The following is a 19,840-nucleotide window of genomic DNA, read 5'->3' on the forward strand; positions in this document are numbered from 1 at the left end:
ATATATATATATATATATATATATATATTTAAGAGAAATGAATAAGATTACTTGAAATAAAGCATATCAAAGAAAACTTATTCTGAACATCACACACACCAAAAAAAACTAGTGAAAAATACTAAGAATAAATTTGAGAAAGCTATTTGTAATAAAAAAAATTATAATAGTAGTGGTAGATTGTAAAATTTTAATTAAAATTTAAAAAGAATTTTATTTTTGGATAAATACACTTATTTAAAAGTTTAGAGTAATCTTATGAGTTTGTATATTTAGAAGAATAAAAAAAAAACACTATATAGAAATATAGTAGACTACACATATTTTAAGGTAGAAAATTTTATATATGTGAACATAAATACATAATTATTTTTTTGTCAAACAGTTAAGAGAAAATATAATATTTGATGTTATAATATGATATTTATGGATAAAAACGAGTCCAATTATGAGATTCATTACTAAAGAAGCAAAATTTACGTGTAGTACAATACTCTTAAAGAAATTTCGTGACAAAGGGTTAGTATATTCTCTAAGTGTTTTATGTCTATGTTAGTAAGTAATAATAACTTAATCGATACGAAAAAAGAGTACGTAAAAATGAAAAATAGTTATGATATGTCTTCATAATCAATTATAAGTGAAATAATAAAATGTGAAAAGAGAGTAGATGCAAGAGATGATGAGTGTGTACCAGAAAAGAAAGAACAAATTAATTGTGACAAAAGTTACAAGAAATAGATAAGTTATATATCGCTTAATAAAACAAATTTGATATCTATATAGATTTATGTTTTTAATATTGATTAATTATTATTATATTCAACGGTTCACATTAATAAAATAAATTATAATCTCGCATAATACACATGTTATAAATCTAGTACTAGATGGTGACCCACGCTGTACAGCGTGGGGAAATATTTACATAAATTTAGATTTGTTTGTTACAAAATAATAATAGGCAATTTATTGAAAAAAAAATAATAGGCAATTTATTTATTCTATACATTTTATAAAATTATATATTTAATTTACTTAATTTCATACTCCAATTTTGACCTGTAGTCGGTAATACTATTTTGGTTTGGGTGCAATATCAAATTCGTTAATTATAAATTTGGTAAAGTTTTTAAAAAAACTAACAAAACATGTATTGACCCGGATCTGGTATTACAAATCGATGTGATCATGTTTAGAGATCTTAATATACCAAATTTACAATAGTGTTTGGTGTTAATATATTAACACCATTGTAGTTATTGGTATAACATGTTAGTATATATTAAATTTATATGTGAAAATTACAATTAGATTATGTATATGTATATTGTCAACATTATACACTTAGTGTTTAGCTCGCCTACACAAGCCAGGGATTCTACTTTACTTTTCAGTTGCTTATCCTTATTGTTTTTTTTGTCAACCACTAGGCCACAACAGATCGACCCATTAGCCTAATCTCTTCATTCGTAGAGAGTGCGACTCGATCTCTGGTGTGATGGTGCCTTGTGCATTAAGGAATTACTTTTGGCCACTACACTAAGATCACTTCACACACTTAGTATTGTTTATATAGTGAATATCGTGTATAAAAAAACAAGTATTAGCCAATTAAATAGTATGGTCTTGTTTACTAAGAAATCTGAAACAAATAAATAGAATATGTTAAATAATTTCATTAAATAATTTTGAAAATATTGTTTTATTATTTTGTAAACAAATATAAACTTTTCTTTTGTTAGTTATTAAATTAATTAAAATCCAATAACATTTTTCGTAATACGCCACATCAAAGCTGGTTAAAGTTCTAACAACATTGCTTAAATAAGTATATAGAGATATTTTAAAAATATAAGCAATGTTGTATCTTAGTTTTAAATTAAATCTGTCATTATTAAATGATTTAGGTATGCAAATATTTAATCTTAGTTTTATAAATAAATTCAAGTTTATAATTGTTTTAAATAGTTTGTTATTGTTTCCGAAGATTTCAGAAACAATAAATAAGATCTATTAAATAATTATGGAAATAAAACAATATAAACTTTTTTTTGTTAGTTATTAAATTAATTAAAATGTAATGGCATTTTTATAATATACCACATAGTAGTAGGGTTAAACTTTAACAACATTGTTTAAATAAGTATAATTAATATATTGTGTATAGCGTTGCGATGAAAACAAGCCCAATTTTATTTCATTTCAATTTTAGTGTTGTAATTTTATGTTTGTCCGAAAAGTTGGAAAATTCTTAATAAATTACTTAATTGTAATATTTATCGTACTATTGAGTTCTTTATTCTTATTTAGGATTACTTTATTCATAATAAATAACTTTATCATAAGATCAAGAACCAAAGTATTAAATCCACAAAAAAAAAACATTGATCTAAGGAAGCCACCAAATAACTTAGATTTTAAATTAATATATATATATATATATATAACTACATTTATTATACTACTTCTGTAAATGTGCCCTTTTTCATAGATTTTTTTAATCCAAAATAAAAAGAATCAAAATTCCAACTCAAACTCTAATCGAAAGACTTAGGCCTTGAATGTTTTGTGGATTTTGAAAGAGATTTTGGTTTTTGTTTTTCAAAAACTCATTTTTGTATTTCAAAAACTCATTTTTGTACCAATCAAGATTTTAAAATTTTGGTAATTTAGGAAAACTTTTTTGTTGTAGTAGCCAATTCACATTCTAGATTTTTAGGTGTCCTATATTATAAGAAATCTAGTTTTTGATTCTTTACATTAATTGTTCTCAGAAACCAAAAACTATTATTTTGAGATTTTTTATAAAATAAACTAATAGTAAAATCTAAAACTAAAATCTAAAAACTAATTCCAAAAACTGATTTTAAAAATAGCATCCATCCATTCATGGCCATAATGTAAAATATATATTTATTGTCGGAATAAACTTGACATGAGTAAAGCCAAAGGAGCTCACTTCCGAAACAGAGAAAGAGGGATTAAGGGTTCTTGCCATCTTCTCCAGTTAGGATTTCCTCTGACATGGGTCGAGTCAATATTTACAAACCTTTGGGCAAAAGAGCTGGTTCCAGGAGTATTGGTGTCTCTCGAAAGAGACAAACTTCTTCTTCGGTATCTCCCACTGATGGATCGAAGAAACGCTCGACGTTGCAGATGGATCTTGAGGTTCTTGAGTGTCCCATTTGCTTCGAAACAATGACTATTCCTATCTTCCAGGTCTTGTTTCCACCTGAATTTAATAGTTTTGTAAGATACGTTATTGATTGGAATTGTAGTACTTCTTGAAACTATCAAGATTATAGCTTTAACGCAGAATTAGGAACAGAACAGTAAGATACATGTATTTTCCAACATTATCTTGAGTATGTGTTGTTACTACAGGTTTTGTTGAGTCATAACCCTGCTGGTTTTTTGTATTTTCAGTGTGATAATGGACATTTGGCTTGTTCCTCTTGCTGTCCAAAACTGAGTAAATGCCCATCTTGTGCTTTGCCTATTGGCCGCATTCGATGCAGAGCAATGGAGAGTGTTCTTAGATCAATCTCTATTCCATGCCCAAACGCCAAGCTTGGTTGCACCAAGAATGTCTCTTATGGGTTAGAATCAACTCATGTAAAGGAATGCATCTTCTCTCGATGCTCCTGCCCTGCATTGGACTGCGATTACACTGGCTCCTACAAAGATATCTGCCGGCACTATTATACTTATAATTCCGATCCCGCTACCGTACACTTATATGAACCCTTAATGTATAATATATCCTTTAATGTTCGGATGAACATCAGTGATAAGATAAAAATCTATGTGGATGATATATCGGACAGATTGTTTGCAGTGCAGTGTTTTAGGGAGCCGTACGGTGTGTGTGTAACTGTAAGCTGCATTGCACCGTCTGCTCCAGAATTGGGAAAGTTCTCTTATCATCTCTCCTACACTGTCGATGGGGACACTATGACTTACGAATCAGCAGACCTGAAGAGGATTCATAAAGTGAGTTTTCAAACCCCTCTAGAGAAGTTCATGTTGATCCCTCACTCTGCATTGCGTGGTGAAATGTTGGAGATGAAGCTTACCATCAGGAAGGTCAATCAAGTGTAACAAAATATGGTTTGATAGGGAAATTAAGAGACATTTCGGTTGTGTGTTTGGCTTATTTTTTTGTTTTTTATTGTATGTTGAAGAATTTATGTAGGCAGGACCTCCAATCGTCTTTAATTTAACGATGTTGCTTCTTTGAGTTGTATAGTATAAATTTCATTCTATGACGAGACTCAGATCAACCAACAAAACTTGATCAATTTTGTATAAGCGTAAAGACTAAAAAGACTAAAATGAGTTCTCTTTTGGCCATGATTTGTGGTTTTTATAAATCATCTCTAGATTCTACAATCACAGCTGGTAAGGCATTGATACTATTCTTTTTCATCTAGTGTAAAATTTGGTCTTGCTATTTGAAAAAGACTATGCACCCAGTTTTTTTTGTTTTTTTTTTTTGGAATGAACATGATTGAACATGTTTCGTTAAACTGACAAATGTTTCCAGTTTAAGAGTTTTCTTTTTTGTTTGTGAATCTATGTTACTTTTGCTTTCGATTTATATATGTCTGTGAATAATTAATATCGAGAGAGGCTTGTGTTGATTGATCTATGTGGTAGTAGATTTTGCTGCTGATTTTTTGTTGGTCTAGTGGGGTTGTTATTTTCCATCATCAGCTCTTTGTAATGGCGTTCACAGTATTTTGATGAAGCTTTGATTATTTTGATGAATGTGATACCGTTGAGCCTAATATCATTGATTACTTGTTTCTGATTTTGGCTTTTGTTTTGGTGACGATTTGGTTTGATTGAAAAATGCAACGCCATAATGAGTATTTTTGTAGAAAGGAATACTAGTAATGTGAGCCATGGTTTTTCTTCTATTCTATTCTATTACATTGCCATGACTTGCTTTCTCTATTGATTCATTTTAAGCACTTTCCTCAATAAGCATTTGTTTTCATCCCATGATTGCTCTCTTATTTGTTGCCACAAGATTCTCTATCTCCACCTTCTGTTTGTGGAATATTGCTTCAAATAATCTGTTATGCTAACACCTTACACTCTACTCCCAATTCTTTTTATGCCACAGGTAATACAAAGAGGTGACTGAAAGAAATTTAACAAAAAAAGAAAGAATATAAAATTTACATTTTGCATGGAGAAAGGAGACTGAGACGCCTTGACCAGCAGCCTAACCGTCAGCTAGTTGAACAAGAAGAAATTATCGTTGCTCAGTAAGTTTAGCCTTTGTTCTCTGCTCAGTAAGTTTACCCTTTGTGTTCTCTGCTCAGTAACTTTACCCTTTGTTCTCTGCTCAGTAAATTTACCTTTTGTTTCTCCTTTTTCGTTTGTCTTTCACATTTTTTCATTTCTTCTGGTTGTTTTCTTTAACTTAGCTCTAGTTAATTAGGAGCCATGGTTGCTTCACGATTTCACTGAAGATTTCTATGGAAAAGAACTACGACTTATAATCGTTGGCTATAGACGCCATGAGGTTATCATCATCAAATTCATTATCCATTATTCATGACTCTGTAGTGTAATGCTATACTCTTTGTTGGCTCATATTGTTTCTGTTCTTGCCTTGCTAATTTCACTTCACTGGAGAGTCTAGTCGCAAAGATTCACGAGGACAGAGAAGTTGCAGAGAGAGAGCTCTTGATCTTCCAGCGTTTGCTAAGTTTAATCCTTATGTGACAAAATGAAAAAAAAATCATGTATGCATGTAAAGAATCAACACTCTTGTTTTCTCACATTCTTGAATCGTAATTCTGAATTAAGAAAAAAAGAATTCAACCTCTCTGAATATTTTCAGAACTCAAATCAGTTTATTATATCCACTTTTAATTTTGAATTTGTTTTTTTTTTTTTTCATAATATACGTTTAAAAGTTATTATAATGTAGTATATTTGTGTTTTATAAAATGTACTATATATAATAATAATTTGTAGTTTCATTTTTCTTTTTGCATAAATTTCTATTATACATTTTTAACATTATATTATTATGCTAAAAAACATATTTTCAATATAATTTCTTATTTGCATAAATTTCTTTTAAACATTTGTAACATTATACCATTATATTAAAAACTTGATTTCAGAACTCAAATCAGTTTATTTTTAGAGAATTATATCCAACAAGAAAGTGACTGAAGTAAAAACCAAAGATAGAAAAGTCTCACTCTGTGAATCGGAAACAATGTAAGGAAATATTCAAAGTAAGATGAAACTGAAGATTGAAGTTCCTAATTGCTACAGGACTTAGATCTCACTACTAATTCTCTGTTTCACTTATGAATCAAAGAGATAGAGGATGAGCTTAAAAGCACAAATCCAGGTCTATGAATTTGAGGGAAACTGTAGAATAAAAAAAGAAGAAAAGGTAAGTGTCTTCTTGCCGTGGAAGACGAAAGAAGAAATGAAATTCACGCTATGGAAGGGAAGAGGCAAACTAGCCGAACTCGTGGTGGCGAACTCGCTGGACTCGTGCTCTAGAATTTGCTAACTTCTTATATCTGACAGTAACTTTTTGGGTAAAATTTACAGAGCTTTGGAGCTTCCTTCCCCTTGCTTTGTTGTGTGAAGAAGAGATATAAATACTAATTTTTGTTTTTTAACAACTTTTTAGTTAAAGATTTAAAATTACGAGTATTGATGATAATTAGTGTTCAGACAAATTAATCACATTACACAATCACACTTAAAAATGAGAATTTAATGGTTGTATCAGCAGTCGTTGAATAGGTTTAATATAACTGTTGTAATTGTAAATTTCTCTAAATTTAATGTGCCTTTTGATCCAAAAATTTTCTGTAGGGGAAAAAAATTCATTTTTATTCAGGGAAAAAAAAAAGCAGTTTGGTGATTTTTGATGATACAACATAAATTAAAAGATTTCAATTACAGCAAATGTAAATTCAGTTTAATTTCAACAAAAGTATTAGGTGGTAAAGCTGTTGTTATCTACTGGTTTAGATCTATCTATCACCTAGAGGTCAAAAGAGTCATGGAACCGATAGACTCTTGTTTGCGCAAATCCCAAACGGAAAAAACAAGTTTGGTTTGGCTTTGTGACCAATTGACAATGCATGCTTTGTGGTTTGGATCAAATTTACACAACTTGAATGTTCAGATTTTCATTTCTTCTGGAAGAAAGGTCGTTACAATACAAAAACATAACTTCAGCTTTTGTTAGAATAATATCTTCCTCAACATATAACCAAGATTTAGCATCCTATTATCAATAGAACTCATGGCCAAACGAGAACTCATTTTAATCAACAAAGTACATGAAAGTGGAGTTTTGAACAACAACAACAACAACAAACAAAAAGGAAGCTGATTAGTAATGAAATTACTCACGTCGGTGAGCTTGAGGATTTGCAACTTAGGAGAAGCATTAAGCATGAACGAAAGTAGATTCCACCACTTCCTATTATTAGTATGTAGATCCAAATATACTAGCTGATGGAAAATGCTACCACTAGGAAACTTGATCTGTCCATGAGGCAACATTAGTACACAAAACAATGTTAGCCCAATAGCAAACAAAATATTAAATCTAATAATTACCTTTAAGGGTGAGAACCGTAAGGAAAGACGTTTGGCTGAGGTTAGTGATTCCATAATGTTCTCATTGTCTATACTAGAAACGTCACTGACTTTTGCCTCCTCCAGCTTTGGCGCTTTCTCAATCAGAAAATACTCAAAATAAAACAGCCCGTTGATGTTCAAGTATTTCAAAGCAGGGGCATTTATCACATAACCTTCAGCACCTCCATAGTAATTTTCTTTATCTATGGTTAGTCTCTGTAATGATGGCACCGCAATAGTGAAAGTCCCAAAGGAAGTTTCGCCTCCATGAAGTACCAAATCTTCAAGACTAGGACATCCGCATAAAAGGTTGCAAAAAGAGTCTTCCTTATTATTAACATGTACTTTGTAAAGGTGCAGCTTTCTTAGGGACTTCAAACAAACCCTAGATGGAAAATCTAAAATAACGGAGTTCTTGAGTTCCAAGGACTCGAGTGTATTATTATCAATGCAGAAAACACTCGGAAAACTGAAAAAACTGCCAACATAATCCAGTACCAAATTACGCACATGGCGTTCGAATGCAATTACGAGCAATATTCCAACATTCGAAGCACCATATCTATCTCTAATTTCCAAATGCAAACTCTCTAGAAACGGAGCTTTATGTAACAGAAAAAATTTGTAAACATCCTCTGTAAAGGTACGGTGATGCTTAGTAGAATCAAACTTGAGATTTTACACCGTCTTCCAAACATGTCTCCAACGTCTAGACAAAACACTCGTGGCTACGGCACTTTTTGTCGGAAGAGAAGATATTATATGCACAAGCAAACCTTCATGCAACTCACTGATTCTGTCTTCATTCACAACATCTCCATTCCTCAAACATTCACAACCACTTTCGCTGTAAAAGAAATTAAAAATTTTAAAGAACGTATGATAGTGTTTAAGGGGTCAAGGATTTATTAGGGTTCAAGGATATATTATATAATATCATATCCAGAAAGGGATTCGAGAGAAGAAAAAAAAAACATAAACGAAACAAAGCAACATATACCATTGTTGTTCCATCGTCGTTAATACAGACAACAATTTGCTAAGATGCTTTCTCAGTGCTCCAAACGCAAACTATCACACGAATCCGACTAAAAGAGTAACAACGTACGTGAGTTATCTTCTGGGTTCAGAATTAAACTGAATTCAGCTCTTGCACAAGCCGGCAAACCAAAAAGGGGAATAGGTTTATTTGGTCTTAACTCTTGACCTAGGTCGAATCCTATATATAGTAGTTGAAGGAACCATGCAGAATTTAATACATCACCATACCACTTTTTTATTTATTTTTAATTTGACATTTAATACTCTTTATAGTATTAAAAACTAATATGATATATATTAGTTGCATATAAATTATCTTATTTAAATTTGATCATATCCATTTTATAAAAAGTATGCATAAACATGAAATTTTAATTTCGCCAAAGTACAAACATTAAATAATATGCTATTATAAATAAAAATATATTAAAATTTAATGTATATTATTTATATTTTTTTTTCCTATAATACAATGATTTATATCCATATACAAATTTTTTATATATGTTACCATTAAAAGTGTATTTTTAACACTTGTGTGTATATTGTACGTTACAAATATATTATTTACCATCACCTAGAAAATGTCCATATGAACAAATTAAGTCAACTATTATATGTCTCTTTACTTGTAAATAATTTGTAATGGATAAAAATTGATTTGGACGAACAAGAGTTAGAGACGTTCGCACATGTGTCCATTCAATTGTTGGAAATATTTATTTATTCGAGATTCAAGTTAAAAAGTATGATTTTGATGCATCATATCAAACTTTTACAGTTTCGGAGATTATAGACAAAAGAAAGGTAAATGTATATATTGTATTTTATGATGTGTTATGTTTGCTAAATACAATATATTATTTCACTTAATATATTAATGGTTTATGGTAAATGTGACATAACACATCAATATGACAAACATCATTTTGGTTAATATAATATATTAATGACGTTTTCCTAAATTTGAAGTTATTTGCTCCACAATTTTAGTGTTTAAGATTATATTAGTTGTTTATTTCCTATTCTAGTGGATTGTTTTTTAATTGTCACCAAAATTCGAATAAACCTATTAGGGCATGTCCAAAAGGGTTGTTGAAGGAGTGACTCTCATTATAAATAATAATAAATACGAGGAAAAGTAGGAAAGAGAAAGAGAAACGTTACTTAGTTAAGCAAATTAAGAAACATTGCTCTTTGAGTTCCCGATCATCTTTTTTTTTTTTTGTCAATCCAAATCTTTTTCATTAAAGAAGTTAAACCGGGTTAGTTTTTCTCGGTTCAGTGGTTACATAGGTTGCAATCAATTCAGTGGCTGGACTACATAAATGCATAAACATAGACAAAGTAGAAGAATTTAGAGCGTTTTTTGCAATCTCATCCGCTTTCCTATTCATCTCACGAGAGACGAAGGTGAAGCTTATCTCTTCGAACTGCAGGGATCTTTCCAGGATGTCGTGTAGAATCCCGTGGATTTCCTTGTGTTGGATCTCCAAGTTTGTTGCTTTGATTAGCGTCTGCGAATCTGAAGCAAAAGAAGTTTTCCGGTATCCCAGATCGGAGGCGTGTTGGAGAGCACGATTCAACGCAAGTGCCTCTGCGATAAGAGAAGAGTTGACATGCGTGGCTGTATCTGATCCCTTGGTCTCGACCTGCGTGATTGGATCCAGGAACACCCATCCAAGCCCCGCCGTTTTCGTTTCTTCGTTCCAAGCGGCGTCAGAAAAACACCGGGTGAGGTCGGCACTTACTGATCTCGTGGCTTGTCTAAGTTGGCTGGGTGGGGTCTTAATCGACAGTTCATGAGCGATCCACCATTCTCTGGCATAAGCGACTGCTTGAGAAACAACATCCATGCTTGCGATCGATTTCTGCTCAAACACTAGTTTATTTCGTGTCTTCCACAAGATCCATAAGATCCAGGCACCAATAGAACCATCAATGATTCCGGTTGGGGGTAGGCATTTCATCTTTCCAATTGTCTCAACACCCACTCGGAAGCTAATGATCTGAGAGGGCTCGGGTGGATGTACTATCGGGGTTTGGCTCCACACCTGTCGAGCAAAAGCATATTGGAAGAATAGGTGAATGCTCGATTCCTCTTGTCCACAGAAAGGGCATGAAGCTGTAAGGTTTATCCCTCTGCTCTTTAGATTCTCCCCCGTAGGCAGGGCATTCCTCATAGCTTTTCAGAGGAAAATTTTTATCTTCGGTGAGCATTTGATCTTCCAGATATCTTTTTCCCAATTAAAGTCTTTTAGCGGGTCAGTTTGGGGTTCTGAATTTCCTGATTGGTTCATTATTGCATGATATCCAAATTTTGCAGAGTATTCCCCCGATGGCGTAGGAAGCCAAATATACCGGTCTACTGCTCCTAGTTTGCTTGGTTTGATTGCTAGGATTTGCTCCTCATATTGCGGGAAGGTTAGACGAAGCTTTCCCTCATTCCATCGGTTGGTGTTTGGGTGTAGCAAATCTGCAACGACCATATTACTACAATGTGCCGGTGCTGGTCCCATTGGTGTCAGTGGTTCAGTCAGAGATAGTCATGGTTCTCCCCAAGCCTGAGTGTGTTCTCCAGAGCCTATAGCTTTCCCTAGATTGGTTCTGATTAGGTCACGACCAATGCAGATTTCCCGCCAGCCATGGGACGCAGATGTAGGGACTGTACACTCTAGAAAAGAGGATGATTGACAGTATTTCCCCAGTAGGACTCTGGCCAGGAGGCATGATGGTTTGGTAAGAATTCTCCAACTTACCTTTGCTAGCAGTGCATCATTAAAGGATGAGATCTCTCTAAAGCCTAACCCTTCATTCCGTTTTGATTTTACCATTTTGTCCTAGGAGATCCAGCACATACGCTTCTTATCCGAGGAGGAGTCCCACCAAAACCGTGTTAGTGCAGATTGGATACGTTTACATAGAGAGCCTGGTATCTTGAAGCAAGACATGGTGTGGGTTGGCATAGCAGCTAACACTTATTTGAGCATAGTGGTTTTTCCAGCCGTAGAGAGAAACTTCGTGGACCAGCTGAGTGAGCGCTGCTTGATCCTATCCACGATGTTGTTGAACATATCTCTCTTTTTTCGACCAAAATCTTCAGGTAGACCCAGATATTTGCCAAGACCCCCAACCTGTTGAATGCCTAGTATCTGTTTTGTTGTGGCTCTTGTGTGTTTGTTTGTTTTTATTGAGAAAGTAACAGCAGATTTTGCTTTGTTGATCATTTGTGCTAATGCTTTTGCATACTTTTGCAGGATACTCATCAGTGCTTCACAGCTTTGGCGGTCAGATCTACAGAAAAACATGGTGTCATCTGCAAAGAGGAGGTGGTTCACCCGGGGTCCGTTCTTTGACACCTTCACACCTTGCAACACTTTCTCTAGCTGAGAATTGGTACGAAGACCAGATAGGACTTCACTACATAGGATGAAGATATACGGTGACAATGGATCTCCCTGTCGTATGCCTCTTCTTGGTATCACCTGCCCTTGTTCTGACCCGTTTAACAGGTAGGTATACGATACAGTGGTGATACATGTCATGATCCACCCGATCCAAGTTTGGTGGAAGCCCATTTCCTCCATGACGAGTCTGATGAAATCCCATTCTATCTGGTCATACGCCTTGCTCATATCAGTTTTAACCGCCATGTAGCATCGCTTTCTTGCTCCAGAGGTTTTGAGGTAATGTAGGATTTCATGTGTTATGAGAACATTATCAGATAATTGTACGTTTTGGAACAAAAGCTGACTGATTTTCCGAAATCATTTGTTGCAGGAACGGTTGTATCCTTTTTGTTAACACCTTAGCAATGATCTTGTAGAAAATAGAGCAGAGTGCTATTGGTCTATAGTCAGCCATTTTTTGGGGGTTTTGGATCTTAGGAATGAGCCTAACATGAGTCTTGTTTATGTTTGATGGCATGATTCCTGACAGAAAGAAACCTTGGATTTCCAAGATGATGTTTGGACCGATTGTTCTCCAGTGTGTTTGAAAGAAACTAGCTGAGAAACCGTCTGGACCGGGAGCTTTTTCTGGATATATGGAGAAGCAAACTCTTTTAATTTCTTCCGGTGATGGGATCGATGTTAGAGACTGGTTTATTTCAGGTGTGATTTGCTTGGTGATTGCCTCTTTTACAGTTTCAGCTCTAGCTACTTCTTCAGAGGTGAACAAGTTCTCAAAATACTTGGTAATCACTTCTGCTATTTGTTCCTCCTTATACACCGGGACCTCTTTGTCATCCTCTATAACTGAAAATTTGTTAACCACTTGTCTTCTTTTGGTTATAGCATGGAAATAACCCGAGTTTTTGTCTCCAAGGCTTAAGCCACAGTTGGCGACTTCGTTGTTTCCAAAAGTCTTCTTCAGCTTTGTATGCCTTTAGGAGTTTGATATTTAAGGAGGATATCAGTTCCAAATTCTCTTCCTGGTTTGTCAATGTCTCCTCAAGCTTTTATTTATGCAATTCCATTTCCTTCTGGCTATTGAGATGCTTTTCTTTAGACCATCTAATAATCTCCCGGCGACACTTAGTAAGTTTCGCCTCCACATTTGTTTCTTCCTCTACTGCCCATATATTTTGTATCAGGCATGTGATCTCAGCATTTTCTTTCAATCTTCTATCATAGCGAAATAAGCCCCTCTTCTATTGGTTCATTTATTAAAAAATAATAAAAAGAAATCATTTAATTAAAATCTATTTCTTTATTTGCTTTTTGAGAATCGTTTGGGCGTGACTACGGTGGAATTGCTCTAATTGTCTATTCTAAGATATTGTTTTTCAATTATAACGGTCAATATAAAGTTTATTTTTATATAATTTATGTAATTAGACGTTTTCCTCGTTTGAATTGAATTGTTTCTTTATTTCAGAGTGTTTCCGTTTTAAGGCAAGAAGCTCTTCCTCGGACATGGTTGGAGCCTCGATTTCGGCATCTTCGGGAGAAAGAGCTGGTTACAGCAGTGCTTCTGACATGGTGGGAGCCTCGAGTCCGGCGTCGTCAGGCCAAAGAGCTAGTGTTGACTTTTTTAGATCTTACTCTCACTTGTAAGATCAGTTTCTCTCATTTTTCTATCTCTGTTTTGGACACTCTGTTGATCTTGTTTTAGAGAGAATCATAAGAACACTTTCACTTAAAAGGCTACATTGTATTTTCGGATCTTCAAGATGCTTTCTTACAACACAACCACACATACATATAGTAGTTTCTCTCCACTTGCCCACACACACACTTATGCCCATACCATAGGCCATACTTCTACTCTCTTACACAAGCCACACTAGTAGCCACTCTACTCACTCATTGGAACTCTAGTTCCTTGATTCACTCTTACACATTCAACAACTCACTTATACTCTAACTATGACTAGCACAACACACTTCCTTAGATTCTAACAACTTAGTTATACTTAAACTTATTTGGGCCTTTGTTCATCTTTGCAGCGCATTATAACAAAAACACAAAGTCCATGTTGACTTTGCTCTTCTCCTTCTCCTTTGTCGCTGACTTGTTTCACGACTTCTTCTTGCTTCACTTTTCTTCTCCTACGCTTGGAGCTTCGTCTCTTTCTTCATCATCTTCTCACAGATTCTTCCTTTATTTGTTGCAGGATTTAATCAAGAACTCAAATCTCAACAGCTAGTTACAGCAGTGCTTCTGACATGGTTGGAGCCTCGAGTCCGGCGTCGTCAGGCCAAAGAAGTGATTCCAGCAGTGCTTCTGACATGGTGGGAGCCTCGAGTCCGGCGTCTTCGGGCCAAAGAAGTGATTCCAGCAGAACTATGTCTTTCGTACAAGACAAACTTCTTCTTCGGTATCTCCCACTAATGGAGCGAAGAAACGCTCGAAGATGGAGATGGATCTTGAGGTTCTTGAGTGTCCCATTTGCGTCGAAACATTGACGATTCCCATCTTCCAGGTCTTGTTTCCACCCTTATCTTAAAATTGAATTGAATTGTTTCTTATTTCGGAGTGTTTCCGTTTTAAGGATTTAGAGTATAGCGTTGAGACTTGTAGTTCTTGAAACCATCAAGATTATAGCTTTAGCGCAGAATTAAGAACAGAACAATAAGATACATGTATGTTCCTCCATTATCTCGGGTATGTGTTGTTACTACAGGTTTTGAGTCATAACCCTGCTGGTTTTTTTGTATTTTCAATGTGATAATGGACATTTGGCTTGTTCCTCTTGCTGTCCAAAACTGAGTAACAAATGCCCATATTGTGCTTTGCCTATTGGCCACATTCGAAACAGAGCAATGGAGAGTGTCCTTAGATCAATCTCTATTCCATGCCCAAACGCCAAGTTTGGTTGCACTAATAATGTCTCTTATGGGTTAGAATCAACTCATGTAAAGGAATGCAGCTTCTCTCGATGTTCCTGCCCTGCATTGGACTGCGACTACACTGGCTCCTACATAAATGTCTGGAGGCACTATTGTTATGGATCATGTCCCGCTTCCTCATATGAATCCTTCACATATAATGTATCCTCTACTGTTCGGATGAACATCAGTGATAAGATAAATATCCAAGTGGATCATATGAAGATGTTATTGTTTGCAGTGCAGTGTTTTAGGGAGTCGTACGGTGTGTGTGTAACTGTAAGCTGCATTGCACCATCTTCTCCACATTTAGGAAAGTTCTCATATCATCTCTCATACACTGTCGATGGGAACAATATGACTAACGAATCAGCAGACATGAAGAGGATTATTAAAGTGAGTTTTCAAACCCCTCTAGAGAATTTCATGTTGATCCCTCACTCTTCCTTGCGTGGTGAAATGTTGGAGATGAAGCTTACCATCAAGGAGGTCAATCAAGTGTAACAAAATATGGTTTGATAGGGAAATTAAGAGATATTGCGGTTGCCTGTTCGGCTTATTTTTTCTTTTTATTATCTATTGAAAAATCTATGTAAGTCCTTTCCAATCGTCTTTAATTTATCGATGTTGCTTCTTCGATTGTGTTGGTACAAATTTTGTTATATAACCAGATCGGCCAACAAAACTTGGGCAGTTTTGTATATTCTAAGCTTATATATAGACTCAGGAGGAGACTACAATGAGTTCTCTTGTGGGTATGGACATATGGTAGACTTCATGTTCAAACTTATCATCTTCAGTACTTTACTCTTGAAACTGATGCTCTCTTGTTACTTCGCAGCTTGCTTAATCAAAGCACCGTACATGGCAGAGTTTAAGCAAGCCATAACCATATACTCGAGCTGTTGAACGGAGTACTCTGGTAGTCAGGTTGCCATTTATTCATTTAAATAGAGTTGTAAATTTATTTACAAATTCGTAATAATTACTTTATTGTAATTTTTGTCGAATGAATGCCACAATTTTTATATTCCTCACAGGTTAATATGTATGCATGTCATGTGGCCAAAAAAAAATCATTCCTAATAAAAAAAACAATAAATTTTCTTTTATTTTTATTTATTATTTTCACTATTTAATTCTTCTATGGTCATCTTTTTATTTTTCTAATTTTACGGAATAATTATGCACATATATTGTTTATCAAGAGCCAAAAATTTCATGTAAAATATATCATTTTTGTTTTATCTCATACCTCTCTCCTCAGACATCACTTTTCTTCTTCTTCTTCTTGTCACTCTTTTCCTTCTTCTAGGCAGGCATTTCGGCTTCTTCTTCCTCGTGTTTTCTCTTCCTTTTCTCCTTCTTTGCTGGCTCTACTGTTTCGGGTTCTACTTCTGATTTCTTCTTCTTCGACTTCTTCTTTGAAGGCTCCTTGGTTTTGGCTTCTTCTTCATCATCGGCCTTCTTCTTCTTTTTGTCTTCCTTTTCTTTGACACCGTTCTCTGAATCCCCTGTGGGAGTTTTAAGAAGGGATTCTGCAGCAGCGTTGTAAGTCCGCAGAAGACAACATAAAAAGCTTTAAGCTATAAGCCAACATTACAAGCACTAAATCTAAAAACTTAGTTGCAAAAAATCCACGTTTTACAAGTTTCTCAAACATAATTACAAAAGCAAGCTGAGGAAACCGCTTAAAGCAGGGGAGTAATCTGACCTTAGCAGGAGTGATCAGACCTCCAGAACCCTTCTTTTTATCCTTGTCATAAACTTCAACCTTTGGTTTTCCCTTGGCTGAGCCAGACAGACGTCCGATATCTCTTCCTTCCAGATTTCTCAACCGTGCTTCAAGCTGTCAGAAAAGATACACCACATGGTAACAATCAATGAAAGAACAAAAACGCTCAAGGGTCGGACAGGAGAGGCAAATTATTGAAGAGCACCTTTACGCGGTTTTCCACTCCCATAGTGCTGTCTTGGCCATCACCAAGTGCATCACACCTGATAGCAAGAGCAGGTTTTGCAGCTAGTGACCGAGAGATTTTACCCTTGTGCTTTGGTGCAGCTTGGCCAACCACAGATGCGTGGTAAATTAGACCGTACTTTGGAGTGGCGTGTTTAGTCTTGAGGGCTCTAAATAGGGCTTTTTCAGCTCCAAGAATCTGAACCGTGCTCTCAGGTTGCTTTGAGAGATTCAACAAACTACCACCATGAGAAATTAGGCAAGCACCGACTAGGGCAGTGAGATTTGGTGCAATTGTGTTCATTCTGCTCTTCAAGTAGTCATAAAGCTGAGCTCTATACTCAGCAAGAGAAAGAACCTGGTCACAGAGTTCCCGTATGTGCAGCAAATCAAGGTCACTGACTTCAGTTCCCATAGATATCACAGAAGCCTCTTTAAGGCCTGCTTCAACAACTTCATCAGACAATATCTGAAATGAGATTGGACAAGGGAAATATGTGTTAAAAAGGCATAACTAGTTTCAAGGAAAAGCAAGCCATATCCTAAAATAGATACTCAAAAGAGAATGGTAAACAGGGATTAACCTCAGAGAAGTCTAGCTTGGCAGCATTAATCCGATTCCCCCATTAGTTTTACAGCCTTGGCATATAGGGTATTGTCCTGTACGATCTTCGCAAGCTCAGGAAAATGCCAACCGTACCATTCACGAACCCTCATAGCGTATGTGTTGAGCTCTTTGTCAAGATCATCAAACAAACCAATAGCTTGGATAATCATGGTATCCACCTATCAAAAATAATAATGTATAAGGAAAAAGTAACACAACATAAAACAAAACACAGGACATACATAGGAACTAAATGGTCAGAGATTAATATTGGAGAAGCAAATAAGGATGCCAAAAGTTCCATAATTTATCAAATGTTACCAACCAAACAAACAGTTATCCAGAGAACTAAATAGACGCCAAAATAGATTAAATGACTACCTTATCAGGAGCCGCGATTTTTCTAGGGTTTAAGAACATTCAATATATATAATCTACTGAGGTTTTGGGGCTATACAATGGAATTTTCTTTTTCTTTTTCTTTGGTTGAGTGTACAGAAAGATGACAAGTTACTCACTGTCAAAAAAACAAGAAAGACTGAAGGAAACTCGCAGACAAATTATGTGGTACAGACTTAAACAAACGAGTACCAAGTGCATCTATCTCTTAATCATCCATTGCTAGAAGCAATCAGTCCCATTTTAGGGTCTAGCTGAAGCAAACTGTTCTCAAACCTGAAATAGAGGCAGCCTCTTTGTTCCAAGCTTCCTGTACGATGTAAATCAGTTATGAGTAAGGTTTGTAAATCTATGCAAGAGACAAGAAACTTAACCGTATTTCTTCAAAATTACTAACACACAGATACACGTCCAACATAATAAATCTTTTTTTAAACATTGTTTCCATACTGATCGGAGGGAACTAAACCATCAAGATTCTTCTGTCAACATTAGAAGATTCTAGAAAGAGAGCTGCTCATAATAATAGATCCACAAATAAAATACCTTCAAAATAGCCTCTGAAAAGCAAAATTAACAAGAATACAGTGGTTGGTATTTTTTATAAACACCCAACAAGGAGTCTCTATGTAGATATAAATGTTAAAACAACATGATCATAGTTCGAAAGGTCATTGTTCATAATCAAGATTTAAAACATCAAGGTCAAGAAAAGCATTACTCACAATTCTCTGTTATTGTCCAATCCGAGATTGGTTATTTTATATCAGCTACAGCTTTTGCCTAGGCACTGAATTGTGTAAAATCATCTAAACAAAAAACTTTGCAATGAGGAAAATCAAGAAGAGAAGCGAAATAAACCTTACAACATTGATCTTCTCTCAAGTCTCAAGCTATATATATATATATGCAAGGAACACACATTAGACAAGACACTGGAGGAAGCACATACATAATCAATCGCTTTCACAAGCACTTGCATTATAATCGTCTACATCAGTTCTACAGTTCTCTACAAATCAATTGGATATAGCTATCCTCACGCAAAGACACCAGAGAGATAAACAAAACCATATCAATTCCAAATCCGAGGAACAAGAAGAGCTAGATCCAAAGTTATAGAGAAAAAGAGCTTCTAAGGGGTAAAGAGGAAGCAATAGCACCACCGCACACCATGAGGACAAAGGAGAGACGAAGACAGAAGAAGAAGAGGAACCACAAAGTCTGTTTCCTCAATCCGTTTAATTCCGACACCCTCTTTGTTCAATCTTCTCAAGGCAAGCCATCACATGCTTCTTCGCTCTCTCTATACGATCCTCGATGATGTTTAACTCAGAGAGATCATCACAAGAATTGTACAGATCAGGGTCTTCCCACCAGAACCCTTGCGCTTGCGATTGGGGTTTAATCTTAGGAGGTGGCTTGCCATTTAGGTAACAATCAGCGATCTCTTGGGCAGGAGAGTAGCCGGAGAAGGAGTAAACAACGTCGGAGATCTCTGACGGAGAGGTTACGAAGACGGCGAGGTTGGCTCCGGAGAGATGACAGAGATCGGCGGCTCTGGAAAAGACAGTTTGACGGCGTTTAGAGCAAGCCACCGCTCGTTGCTGTTTGGTTTCTCGCTTCTTGATTTCGATTTTTCGTTTTGTTCCTTTCTTCATTGTGGACTCAGACGACGTCATAATGTTTTCTTACCAAGAGAGACAAAAGAGATAAGAGAGAGCCACAGAGAGAAATAGAAAAACAGAGAAATAGAGAAACTGAGAGAGTAGAAAAAGCATATTTACATATATATATATATATAGGGATATTGTTATTTTTTTTTTTGCCTAACTTAGTTCCGTAATCGTATTTTTTCCT

General features: G+C 35.3%; 4 protein-coding genes and 2 pseudogenes across 6 annotated transcripts; 2 read left to right on the plus strand and 4 right to left on the minus strand.

Annotated features, from left to right (window-relative positions):
- The first annotated feature begins 2,905 nt into the window (after positions 1–2,905).
- Positions 2,906–4,243, plus strand: LOC104736649 (E3 ubiquitin-protein ligase SINA-like 7). Its single transcript, XM_010456670.3, has 2 exons — positions 2,906–3,222; positions 3,430–4,243. Exons 1-2 carry the CDS (start codon positions 3,028–3,030, stop codon positions 4,102–4,104), a joined length of 870 nt encoding a protein of 289 aa, XP_010454972.1. The 5' UTR covers positions 2,906–3,027; the 3' UTR covers positions 4,105–4,243.
- Positions 4,244–7,159: 2,916 nt separating this feature from the next.
- LOC104738218 (FBD-associated F-box protein At3g49020-like) lies at positions 7,160–8,798 on the minus strand (annotated as a pseudogene). The gene is made up of 4 exons (XR_015577675.1): positions 8,642–8,798; positions 7,621–8,488; positions 7,411–7,545; positions 7,160–7,282 (listed from the first exon to the last, which is right to left on the minus strand). The product of XR_015577675.1 is annotated as an FBD-associated F-box protein At3g49020-like (transcript).
- Positions 8,799–9,938: 1,140 nt separating this feature from the next.
- Positions 9,939–10,865, minus strand: LOC104738219 (uncharacterized). The gene has a single exon (XM_010458424.1). It carries the CDS (start codon positions 10,863–10,865, stop codon positions 9,939–9,941), a length of 927 nt encoding a protein of 308 aa, XP_010456726.1.
- Positions 10,866–12,727: 1,862 nt separating this feature from the next.
- LOC104736650 (uncharacterized) lies at positions 12,728–15,757 on the plus strand. The gene is made up of 5 exons (XM_087480619.1): positions 12,728–12,877; positions 12,978–13,127; positions 13,561–13,744; positions 14,300–14,503; positions 14,818–15,757. Exons 1-5 carry the CDS (start codon positions 12,728–12,730, stop codon positions 15,516–15,518), a joined length of 1,389 nt encoding a protein of 462 aa, XP_087336745.1. The 3' UTR covers positions 15,519–15,757.
- Positions 15,758–16,161: 404 nt separating this feature from the next.
- On the minus strand, positions 16,162–18,310 carry LOC104736653 (putative nucleolar protein 5-1; annotated as a pseudogene). The gene is made up of 5 exons (XR_015578407.1): positions 18,173–18,310; positions 17,559–17,760; positions 16,955–17,443; positions 16,729–16,863; positions 16,162–16,552 (listed from the first exon to the last, which is right to left on the minus strand). The product of XR_015578407.1 is annotated as a putative nucleolar protein 5-1 (transcript).
- A 911-nt stretch (positions 18,311–19,221) lies between these two features.
- LOC104736652 (agamous-like MADS-box protein AGL97) lies at positions 19,222–19,662 on the minus strand. The gene has a single exon (XM_010456672.2). The coding sequence runs from the start codon at positions 19,660–19,662 to the stop codon at positions 19,222–19,224; it is 441 nt and encodes a 146-aa protein (XP_010454974.1).
- Positions 19,663–19,840: the final 178 nt, after the last annotated feature.

Source organism: Camelina sativa, chromosome 13 (genome assembly GCF_030686135.1).
Source record: "Camelina sativa cultivar CO46 ecotype springtype chromosome 13, ASM3068613v1".
Classification (NCBI taxonomy): domain Eukaryota; kingdom Viridiplantae; phylum Streptophyta; class Magnoliopsida; order Brassicales; family Brassicaceae; genus Camelina; species Camelina sativa.